The 12,500-nt window shown below is 42.5% G+C and overlaps 2 protein-coding genes across 2 annotated transcripts in view; both read right to left on the minus strand.

Moving 5' to 3' along the window:
* The window catches only part of mri1 (methylthioribose-1-phosphate isomerase 1), a 17,694-nt gene extending 9,660 nt beyond the window's left edge, over positions 1–8,034 (minus strand). Inside the window, exons 1-3 of the mRNA XM_072657328.1 lie at positions 7,625–8,034; positions 754–977; positions 1–117 (exon numbers count right to left, since the gene is read on the minus strand). The exon at positions 1–117 is cut by the window's left edge and continues 53 nt beyond it. Coding sequence (XP_072513429.1) covers positions 1–117; positions 754–977; positions 7,625–7,756 — 473 coding nt within the window. The 5' untranslated portion in view covers positions 7,757–8,034. The remainder of the gene's footprint in view (positions 118–753; positions 978–7,624) is intronic.
* Positions 8,035–9,084: 1,050 nt separating this feature from the next.
* Positions 9,085–12,500, minus strand: part of cc2d1a (coiled-coil and C2 domain containing 1A) — a 29,764-nt gene continuing 26,348 nt past the window's right edge. The window contains exon 29 of the mRNA XM_072656822.1: positions 9,085–12,500. This exon is cut by the window's right edge and continues 1,685 nt beyond it. The gene's annotated coding sequence lies outside the window, so the exon portion shown is untranslated.

Genomic DNA, 12,500 nt, shown 5'->3' on the forward strand with positions numbered 1-12,500 from the left:
AGGATAGTGACCGAGTCTCTGGGCACGCCTGACAGGATGTGCTGGGCGCCGTAGTTACCGATCTTCTTGTTGTCATTCACGTCCCGCTCCAGCATCTCCTCGATCAAGCTGATCACACTGAAAAGGGGCGGAGCCAAGACACAGGGAGGCATGTTAGTAACAGGCTAGTAGAAGCTCCAGATCTGATCAGAACATAAATCCAGTAGAAAGGAGAAGCAAGAGCTTCTCATTCTGAAGGAAGAAAGTAGTGAGATCTTGTCGGTGAGCTAGTCTGAAGAACAGAGCTCGGTTCCTCCAGGGTTCTCCTGGACGCCCCCCAGTCCAGCCAGCACAGCGTGAGGATGTGTTCAACTCCATCAGCATCAGCAGCAGCAGCAGCTCACCTGATTTACCATCATTAAGCCCTGATTTACCACCAAACCAGGTGTTGATCTGAGGAGAACTCTAAATAATACTAGACTCCATGAGAGAGGAGAACTTTGGAGATGTTCTAATGATGAACACAGTGATGGAGAACCTCCACCAGTATTAGTGTTTATTCTGCTGAGCAGATAAACACTTACTGACCAGATCAGCAGCTTTACACTCGGATTCTTACAGAGGACTAAAACTTTTGCACAGTCCTGTACATAACAAAAAACAAGGACACAGACAGTCACCACAAGCTGGTTGTCCACAAACAGTGCCCCCTTGTGGAGAATCTGCAGCCAGCTACAGAAGAGCGAGCGATCGACTACTCTATCCACCCCCTACCTTTCTCTGAGCTGGTCTCCACTTTTCTCCATGCTCTCGTTCTCGGTGAACTCCATCAGCTCGCGTGCGGCTCGGCCCATGTTGACAGCAGTGGGTCGCGCTGAGGTCAGGTGACACAGAGACTCCCTGATAAAAGCCACAGGGTCTTCACCCCCGGCGCCCGCCCGCAGCTCCACGGCCAGGCTCAGGCAGCCCACGATGGCAATGGCGGGAGCGCCTCGAACCTGATGGGGCCAAACATCAGACAATTCTAACGTTATATAGAGTTAATTACAGGTAGACAATCTCACTGACCACTGACGTTATGTTTATTTGGGTTTATAATAATGTTATATAGAGTTAATTACAGGTAGACAATCTCACTGACCGCTGACTATGTTTATTTGGGTTTATTCTAATGTTATATAGAGTTAATTACAGGTAGACACTCTCACTGACCACCGACTTTATGTTTATTTGGGTTTATTCTAATGTTATATAGAGTTGATTACAGGTAGTCACTCTCACTGACCACCGACTTTATGTTTATTTGGGTTTATAATAATGTTATATAGAGTTAATTACAGGTAGACACTCTCACTGACTACTGACTTTGTTTCTTTGGGTTTATAATAATGTTATATAAAGTTAATTACAGGTAGTCACTCTCACTGACCACTGACTTTATGTTTATTTGGGTTTATTTTAATGTTATATAGAGTTAATTACAGGTAGACACTCTCACTGACCACTGACTATGTTTATTTGGGTTTATTCTAATGTTATATAGAGTTAATTACAGGTAGACACTCTCACTGACCACTGACTTTGTTTATTTGGGTTTATTCTAATGTTATATAGAGTTAATTACAGGTAGACACTCTCACTGACCACTGACTTTGTTTATTTGGGTTTATTCTAATGTTATATAGAGTTAATTACAGGTAGACACTCTCACTGACCACTGACTTTATGTTTATTTGGGTTTATTTTAATGTTATATAGAGTTAATTACAGGTAGACACTCTCACTGACCACTGACTTTATGTTTATTTGGGTTTATTTTAATGTTATATAGAGTTAATTACAGGTAGACACTCTCACTGACCACTGACGTTATGTTTTTTTGGGTTTATAATAATGTCATATAGAGTTAATTACAGGTAGACACTCTCACTGACCATTGGATTTATGTTTATTTGGGTTTATTTTAATGTTATATAGAGTTAATTACAGGTAGACACTCTCACTGACCATTGGATTTATGTTTATTTGGGTTTATTTTAATGTTATATAGAGTTAATTACAGGTAGACACTCTCATTGACCACTGACTTTGTTTATTTGGGTTTATTCTAATGTTATATAGAGTTAATTACAGGTAGACACTCTCACTGACCACTGACTTTGTTTATTTGGGTTTATTCTAATGTTATATAGAGTTAATTACAGGTAGACACCCACTGACCACTGACTTTATGTTTATTTGGGTTTATTCTAATGTTATATAGAGTTAATTACAGGTAGACACTCTCACTGACCACTGACTTTGTTTATTAGGGTTTATTCTAATGTTATATAGAGTTAATTACAGGTAGACACTCTCACTGACCACTGACTTTGTTTATTTGGGTTTATTCTAATGTTATATAGAGTTAATTACAGGTAGACACTCTCACTGACCACTGACTTTATGTTTATTTGGGTTTATTCTAATGTTATATAGAGTTAATTACAGGTAGACACTCTCACTGACCACTGACTTTGTTTATTAGGGTTTATTCTAATGTTATATAGAGTTAATTACAGGTAGACACTCTCACTGACCACTGACTTTGTTTATTAGGGTTTATTCTAATGTTATATAGAGTTAATTACAGGTAGACACTCTCACTGACCACTGACTTTGTTTATTAGGGTTTATTCTAATGTTATATAGAGTTAATTACAGGTAGACACTCTCACTGACCACTGACTTTATGTTTATTTGGGTTTATTTTAATGTTATATAGAGTTAATTACAGGTAGACACTCTCACTGACCACTGACGTTATGTTTTTTTGGGTTTATAATAATGTCATATAGAGTTAATTACAGGTAGACACTCTCACTGACCATTGGATTTATGTTTATTTGGGTTTATTTTAATGTTATATAGAGTTAATTACAGGTAGACACTCTCACTGACCATTGGATTTATGTTTATTTGGGTTTATTTTAATGTTATATAGAGTTAATTACAGGTAGACACTCTCATTGACCACTGACTTTGTTTATTTGGGTTTATTCTAATGTTATATAGAGTTAATTACAGGTAGACACTCTCACTGACCACTGACTTTGTTTATTTGGGTTTATTCTAATGTTATATAGAGTTAATTACAGGTAGACACCCACTGACCACTGACTTTATGTTTATTTGGGTTTATTCTAATGTTATATAGAGTTAATTACAGGTAGACACTCTCACTGACCACTGACTTTGTTTATTAGGGTTTATTCTAATGTTATATAGAGTTAATTACAGGTAGACACTCTCACTGACCACTGACTTTGTTTATTTGGGTTTATTCTAATGTTATATAGAGTTAATTACAGGTAGACACTCTCACTGACCACTGACTTTATGTTTATTTGGGTTTATTCTAATGTTATATAGAGTTAATTACAGGTAGACACTCTCACTGACCACTGACTTTGTTTATTAGGGTTTATTCTAATGTTATATAGAGTTAATTACAGGTAGACACTCTCACTGACCACTGACTTTGTTTATTAGGGTTTATTCTAATGTTATATAGAGTTAATTACAGGTAGACACTCTCACTGACCACTGACTTTATGTTTATTTGGGTTTATTTTAATGTTATATAGAGTTAATTACAGGTAGACACTCTCACTGACTACTGACTTTGTTTCTTTGGGTTTATAATAATGTTATATAAAGTTAATTACAGGTAGACACGTTCACTGCTGAGATATATAACAATAGTAACCTCTTATGACCCAAATAAATAAATGGTGTGAATATGTACTTCCAGCTGGTTTGTAACACTGTGTGCTTTCCAGGACGCTTGATAATCTTGATCACCTACTTACAGCTCCAGCACAAATGCTGTTTACTTCAGTAATACTTACATAATAGGTACACAATACAGACAAAAGTATTGGGACACCCACTCATTCATTGTTTCTTCTGCTAAGTCCATGAAAGACTTTCTACTAGATACTGGAGCACTGTTGTGAGGATCTGATGGATTTAGCCATACAATTAGTCCCAAAAACATTGCCTGGTGCACCATCATTCCAGAGAACACAGTTCCTCCACTGCTCCACAGCTCAATGCTAGGGGGGGCTTTACACCCCTCTAGCCCATGCCTGTCATTAGGTAGCTTATTGCCAATACGGTCATGTTGTATATGAAGTCCTATTCTATTGGCAGTACTTCATTTGCACATCTGTGTCAGCAATTCATAAGAAAGGGTGTCCACAAACTTTTGGATGTATGGTGTACCTTTTTACATTATATCACATACATACATACCACGCACCATTACAAATACAGTGGAATGAGGGCATTATCCATTTTTCCCAGGAAGCTTTGGGCCTAGAAAGCTCTGAGGGATCTCCATTGCTTCACATTTGCATAATGCATGATCCATTATGACATCATGCCCTTGGAAAGTCCTCCACCGTTGTGACATCATTTTAATTCATAAAGTGCTATGACATCATCTTTCAAGAGAATGGTTACCCTGGTTCACTGCAGGGAACGCTGAATGCTTTGGTGCGAGTGAAGGCTGTGATGTCATTATGACATCACTGCTGGGAGTACAGGTTCTGAGAAAGGTTTATCATCATTACGGGCGCTTTCGCACCTTCAGAGCAAGTCCCATCATCATCATCATCATCATCATCATCTGTGTGCGCTGCATCTCCCTACACTCCACACTGACTGGTTTGTAGAAGGGAGTACACTGGAACTACAGGTACCTTTCGTCCTGTAATTAATATATAACAGGACGAATGTCCTATATAATGTTTAGAAGTATATATATATATATATATATAATATATAATTTAACAACATGCTTTTGATGATTTTATCCATTGATCTCTATATTTGAACATATTTTTTAAACAATCCATCTTTATCTTTTGAAATCTTGGGCCAATACTGAAATCTTGAGGATTGGCTGCTAACGAGATCATAGATTTTGAGTACAATACAGATATGGACATCATGAATATCAGGCAGTACAGATGAAATTTAAAAAGGAATTAAAAGTATTGGTAAATACAGATACCGAAACATCGGTACATCGAGACTGATTTCGCTTTTACTGTTTTTTTTTTAAATTTTTTAATAAATTGATTTAAAAAAAAAAATATTTTGCTTTTATCAATTTTTTATTAACAAAAATGCTGTCAAGGTCAAAAATGACGGAAGTTGAAACAACGTAAGTGGTTTCATATCTGTGATGCTGATATTACCACATTACTACCAGCATCTACTTCTGCTTAGAGTTTCAATTCTCCAGGAGTGACACCCCCCCCCGCCCTCTGCCCCCCCCCCCCCCCCACCGTTCTCCCACTGCTCGGTTATATTTCCCTTCTGCTTCCTTTCCTTCTTCTATTGTTTAATGGGTGACGATAGACTGCCTCAACTGGTCTCAACTTTCTGTAACTGGCCTGAAAGTCTGAACCATCCAAAAACAACAACAACAAAAAAAAAAACCCAGAGCCGAGACCACCTAGTCTGGTTGGTAATGAAAAATCTGAAGGTCCGGACCAAACGAGGCAGACGTGAAAGCCCCCCACCATGACATCAAGTCTGTAATATGCAATTACGACATCCGTGTATCCAGTGAAGGTCATTATCATGTCCATTCATCTCCAGCGTACAGCAGGGGTTAAAAAAAAAAGGCCTTACCGAGTGAACGAGCGAGTGAGGGAGAGAGAGAGCAGAGATGAACTCCAACAGGGGTGGGGGTGGTGGGTAGGGGTGGAGGGAAGGAAGGAGGGCGCTGCTGCATCAATAATGCATGGAGCAGGTTTGCTGTAACGGCGTGCAACGTGCACCAGCAGCAAGCGGAAAGACTGAACCAGGACTGAGGGCCCGGCAACGACGGCGAACAGCGCAGCGTTACGTTAGGGAGGAAATGGGGGAGTCTGCTCCTCGTCCAAACAACAAACGGAGTTTAGGTGTAGGAGGTAAAATCCCCCAAATCAATATCAAAAGACTGACGAAACAGCGACCTGAAACTCACTGTGCCTTCAGCGATCAATTCAGCGATCAATTCAGCGATCAATTCAGCGATCAATTCAGCGATCAATTCAGCCAGATATGACATGTTGTTGAACAAAGATGTAGTTAATGCCCAGTGTTGGACTTCTGCACCAACCGATACCAACAGTATTGACCGATCTTGAGTTTCAGTCATATCTCACATTTTGGTCGACGTGGATACTGATGTCTGGGCCAGTGCCAATAACGAACTCTTGAGCATCAGACGATACCAATAAAAAAACGTAAGTATCAGCCAGGACAGATACTGACTTCATAAAGATCAGGAAATCTAGACACTGAAATTTGACGTATCGGCCGATACAGGTATCAAAACGTCCGTTCAAGACGTACGAATCTGCGTCGGCCGACATTTAAGACGACACATACCGAAATCTTAAATACTGTCCCAAGGCTATACCATCCTTTGTGTATCAGATGCTGCTGATAAACTCTTGGCCAGCAGCCGAGACCAAGATCAAAATCTTAAGTATCGGCCAATACTGATGCTGACATCATGAATGTCAGGAAGTATCGGTCAATACCGAGATCTTGAATATCAGCCTATACTACTGCACTGTTTGTAATTAAAGCTCCTCACATAAGCAGCCTATGACACTCAAACTAATCAAAGTGTGCAGTTAATTCAGAAAAACGAAGTTCTGAAAATCGGCCAGTAAAGATACCGAAGTTCTGAACATCGGCCAGCGTAGATAGCAAAGTTCTGAATATCTGTCTATGCAGATACCGAAGTTCTGGATATCTGTCTATGTAGATACCGAAGTTCTGAATGTAGGTCAGCGTAGATACCTTAGTTCTGAATATTGGTCAGCATAGATAGCGAAGTTCTGAATATAGGTCTACTCAGATACCGAAGTTCTGGATATCTGTCTACGTAGATACCGAAGTTCTGGATATCTGTCTACGTAGATAACGAAGTTCTGGATATTGATCAGCGTAGATAACGAAGTTCTGGATATCGATCAGCGTAGATACCGAAGTTCTGGATATCGATCAGCGTAGATACTGAAGTTCTGGATATCGATCAGTGTAGATACCGAAGTTCTGGATATTGGTCAGCGTAGATACTGAAGTTCTGGATATCGATCAGCGTAGATACCAAAGTTCTGGATATCGGTTAACGTAGATACTGAAGTTCTGGATATCGGTTAATGTAGATACTGAAATCTGTAGACAGCGATGTATCCTAGGAGACAGAGAGGCTGGAAGACTGTCCTGCTTCAGTAAGAATCTAAATGCAGGATGAATGAACGCAGGATATGAGCGCTTTAATCCCGCCATCGTGTTTCATCTTTAAACGGAGGGGAGATAAAATAGTAGGCGCGCGCTCTCGTGGTCCAGACGTTCTGTGGTCAGACGTAGCTTTAGCAGCAGTAAGGCCAGCTATGCAAATCTCTCTCACACACACACACACACACACACACACGGCACGAACAAAAGCGAGCGCGACCCCCGTGCACCGTCTCTCTCCAGCTTTAACACAAAGAAACATCTGCTCTCGCGCTGCTGCCGAATCGAGGCCTCGCGCTGAGCTGGGTGGTCGGGGTGGTCGGGGCGGTCGGGGCGGTCCCCCCCCCCAGCTTACCTTCATGCTCTTGATGGCCTCATACCCGTCCTGCACCGAGCGGATCTCCTCGTACACGGTCTCGTGCGGCAGCAGCAGCTGGTTGAGGATCTGCAGAGACCCGGTCCGGTACCGGATCGCCTCCAGCGTCATGTCACGCGCGCTCTTCCAAGCCTTCACACACACACACACGCGGCGCCGCTCAGATCAAAGCTCGATCCCCCCGAAGAACTCCTTGAAGACAGGCGCGCGAGAGCAGTCCGGGGCACCGTGCGTCTCTGTGCTAGGGGGCGTCGGTGTGTGGGGGCGGTTTAAAGGGGCCACTCGGTGCAAAAAAAAATAAAAAAAAAACGCAGCTCCGGAGGACCAGCCACAACACACGGAAGCACGTGCTCACTCCGGCAGGAAACTCAGCGCCGTGGCCACGCCCACCCGAGTGAGCACGAGCCTGAGCCTGAGCCCGCGCGCGCGCGCCTCTCCCCCTCCTTTATAGGTCGTGAGCACCAGAGACAGAACCGAGCGCCACTGATAAGGTTCCGTCTGCGTGTATGACGTCATAAAAGGCTCGTCATTAATCTCACGACCTTTTCTTTATCTCTTAGGTTTAGGAAGTCTTTAAAGCAAGACTAAGCTCCAAATAATAATAAGCCCTTTCCCCAACAAAAGCCTGCCTCTAGCTGTTCCAAACCCGGCCAGCACGCCCCCTAGAGGCTGTAAATCCAGTTCTGCCGTCCGTAACTCCTGTTGGGCCTGATGATGTAATAGTAATGCATTTCCCCTCTGTTACGTAGCGGTGGGCGGCGGCCTTTTGAATGTTTCAACGCCGAAGCAGAAAAGCCACCAAGAAAGACACGCCATCAGCCATAACATTAAAACCAGGTGAAGTGAATTCCATTGATGGCTAGTCGGTTCTTGAAGGTGATGTGTTGGACGTTGCGTTGGACGTTGCATAAGAATCTGGGCCAAGAAGCGTGACGTTCTAGACAGACGTTCTGGGTCAGAACATCTCCAAAACAATCAGGCAGGTCGTGTGTGGGGGGTCTTCCCAGTATGCAGTGGTCAATACCTACCAAAAGTCCTCCACAGAAGGACAACCGGTGAACCAGCATTGGAACCAGGGACAGGGTCATGGGCACCCAAGGCTCACGGAGGCCCCACCTCACCACTTGAAGAGCTTCAAGGATCTTCAGATACCACAGGTCTGGAGCCCATGACTCGATGGGTCAGAGCTTGTTCTGGCAGCACAAGGGGAATCTCCACAGTATTAGGCGGATGGTTTTAATGTTATGGCCGATTGCTGTGTTTGGTAATAAAATGTCATGGTGGGATTTTTAAAATGATGCGTAATTGATAAGGTCAAAAGGTCAATTTCGGTCTTCTGCATCTACATCTTCTGACATGCCCTTAAACTCGCACCGTGGGAAGAGAGAAACTCAGAAACCGGTTCGGCGGCCTTGTCCCAAACACAGACCACAGGCCGCTGACTTCTGTGTTTTTAATAATGAGTCATCATAATAAGTCATTTGCCCAAAATAACAGTGCCATTCTGCAGGAAATATTAACAATAGACACCATAGCCATCACCACAGATTACAACCGCTTCCAAAAATACACTACATACATTAATACATACCGCATCTGCATGACTGCCCAAAACAGCATGGAAAAAATACTTCAAAAAATAAAATAATCAAATATTAGATTCCCAAAACCTGTGTTATGCAACTCAGTTTATTTTAAGAGAAAGAGAGAGAGAGAGGGTGTGTGTTTTGCGATTGCGATTGTCTACCTACTATGGATCAGACCTACATCCAACCTACTCCATTTAACCAGATTCCTTCATGTTTAATAACACCCCACTTCACCACTTCCTCCGTCTCCCAGCTGAAACACGCAGGAGGCATCGAGATGGGAGCTGTAGGCCTCAGCTGATACCTAAAATGCTGAAACCGGGCCTGAATCAACCCTGGGACTGAATCCTGTGGAGTTCTCAATGCAGCAGAAGGAGTAAGATGCAGATATTTTAGTGCATCCTAAAAGTAGTGTATGAATGCAATCAAATCCTCACCGCAATGCTTCTCCAAAATCTAGCAGACAGTCTTCTTCTCTGGACAGTGGAGACACAGTTACTCCAACAGTTACTCGATCAGCTCTATTTAATACCCTTGATTTCAGAGCAATCAAGGAATGAACAGGTGTCCCAATACTTTTGTCCATGGAGTGTATGTGCTAGCAGCTCAGACCCACAACTAAACATCGTTCTGAAGGGAAGAACATCTAACCTACTCCATTTAACCAGATTCCTTCATGTTTAATAACACACCACTTCACCACTTCCTCCGTCTCCCAGCTGAAACACTCAGGAGGCATCGAGATGGGAGCTGTAGGCCTCAGCTGATATCTGATGAAATGCTGAAACTGGGCCTGAATGGACTCTGGGACTGAATCCTGTGGAGTTCTCAGTGCAGCAGAAGGAGTAAGATGCAGATATTTTAGTGCAGAAGTCACACCTGAACTCTACTTTGATCTTCTGGGGATCAATAAATACATCAATCAAGTATCAGCTTCATCAGATCAGTCAAACCTAAACGTCTCCTGGATACTGATCAATAACGTCCGATTCCAACGTAGCATCATCATCATCATCATCATCACGTATCCCTATTTATAACCCAAGCAGTTCTGAAGGTCCCCAACCAAGGTTGGCTGGGAGCCAGAAAATTATATTTATTAATTTAAAAAAAAATGAAAAATAAATAATAATAGTTGACGTAGTTCTGGCGGTGGCGAATGTGAGGACGGTTAACGTGAATGAAAAACTTGGCAACACAAAAAAGGAATCCGTTCATTTAACCCCTCGAACTCGTGAACCAATAGGAAAAAGAGGGCGGGGCCAACAACCAACGAACATGACGGAGGAACTGCTGCTGCCTGCGGCTGTAAAAGCCCAACAAGCTTAGCCAAACCTCACCTCGCGATCCACTTATACACTGCATGTCCAAATGTTTGTGGACACCCCTTCTAACAAACGCATTCAGCTACTTTAAGTTGCACCCATTGCTGACACAGACGTGCAAATGCACACACACACATACACAGCTTGTCTAGTCCCTGTAGAGAAGAAGTACTGCCAATAGAATAGGACTCTCTAGAGCAGATATATAAACATGAGGCTACTGGCACCATGCTGCCTAATAATGCCAGGCGTGGGCTAGTAGAGGGGTATAATAAAGCCCCCCAGCACTGAAAAGCTGTGCAGCAGTGGAAGACTAACTGTGTTCTCTGGGATGATGGATGGCAGAGCTCCATCCAGTACTTTTGGGATGAGTCGGGTTGGTGATCATCCGTCCAACATCCTGACCTGAATGCAATCAAATCCTCACAGCAATGCTTCTCCAAAATCTAGTAGAAAATATTCCTCCCTGGACAGTAGAGACAGTCACTCCAACAAAAGCAGCATCAGCGCTTTTTAATACCCTTGATTTCAGAGCAAACAAGGAATGAGCAGGTGTCCCAATACTTTTGTCCATAGAGTGTATGTGCTAGTTTCTCTTTAGTTGAATGCCGACGTTCTGTAAAACCTGTCCAAATTAGCATTAGCAGCTATTTAAAAATGTATTTGTGGGCAGAGCAGAGAGCTGGAGATGATTTATGGTAGATAATACATACATATTATTATTAATAATTTTATTAAATATTAATAATGAATCAATATGTCTGCAGTTTAATTGTTTTATAGCTCAAATAAAAAAATTAGAGTTTTGTTACAGGATGAATACTACACCCTTTTCTCTCTCTCTCTCTTTCTCTCTCTCTCACACACACACACACACACACACACACACACACCATATCAGACAACAAAGAGTTTAAGCTCTCTTTAAGATTCTCCCCATCTGTTCTTCATCACATTCAATACACTCTCACACACACACACACACACACACACACACACACACACACACACACACACACACACACTCCCTTTCAACCCTTCCCCTCCCGAAGCCCCCCATTCTACATTCATTGTCCCTCTTCATAGATCCCTACAACACCCCTGTCAATCAAAGGTCACCAGGGCAACCAGGCAGGGGTTAATCCCTGATTATTAGGGGATATGATCCCCCTCCCCCCCCCCCTCCTTTTCTCCCCCAGCCTTTTTAATTTCACCCCCAGGGTGTTCGCATTAGTCCCCTATCACACCACTCCGGGCGTGCAAGGTCGGATTAAGCTGCAGTGAGTGAGACTAGTGGAGAGGCCAGATTACCCTTAAACTGCTATTATACACACAGCTCTGCAGGGGGATTTACAACATTTACATGAGAGTGCGCACACACACACACACACACACACACACTTACATAAACATATGCTTACAGACACTGGCACGAGTGGCATAGATGGGGGAGGAGACGGAGATAGAGAGAGAGAGAGATATGACTGGCGGAGTGTCTTCTGCAGGACTGTAGTGTTTATGAACAGCGCCTGGACGTATGAACCCTCTCAGAGTTAAACAGCTGGGGCCGGATTTACAAAACTGTCTTAAGAAAGAGACTCTTCTGAGACGACGTTTCCATAACCTTGTGACCGCCTCGATGACGAGTTTAAACGATGAATGAGCAGGTGTCCCAATACTTTTGTCAATAGAGTGTATATGCTAGTTTTTCTTTCGTTGGAAGCCAACGTTCTATAAAACCTGTCCAAATTAGCATTTTAGCTAATTATAGAATGCATTTGCTGGAGGAGCAGATAGATAATAATTCCTATTTTTATTTAAGATTAATAACGGATCAATATGTCTGCAGTTCAGGGGGTTCAAAGTGCAGCTACTGGAGTTTTATAGCCAGAAAAGAAATCAGGAGTCTTAAGATTCCTGAGACTCTTCTGAGATGCTGTT

This window comes from Salminus brasiliensis, chromosome 15, assembly GCF_030463535.1.
Source record: "Salminus brasiliensis chromosome 15, fSalBra1.hap2, whole genome shotgun sequence".
NCBI classification, from domain to species: domain Eukaryota; kingdom Metazoa; phylum Chordata; class Actinopteri; order Characiformes; family Bryconidae; genus Salminus; species Salminus brasiliensis.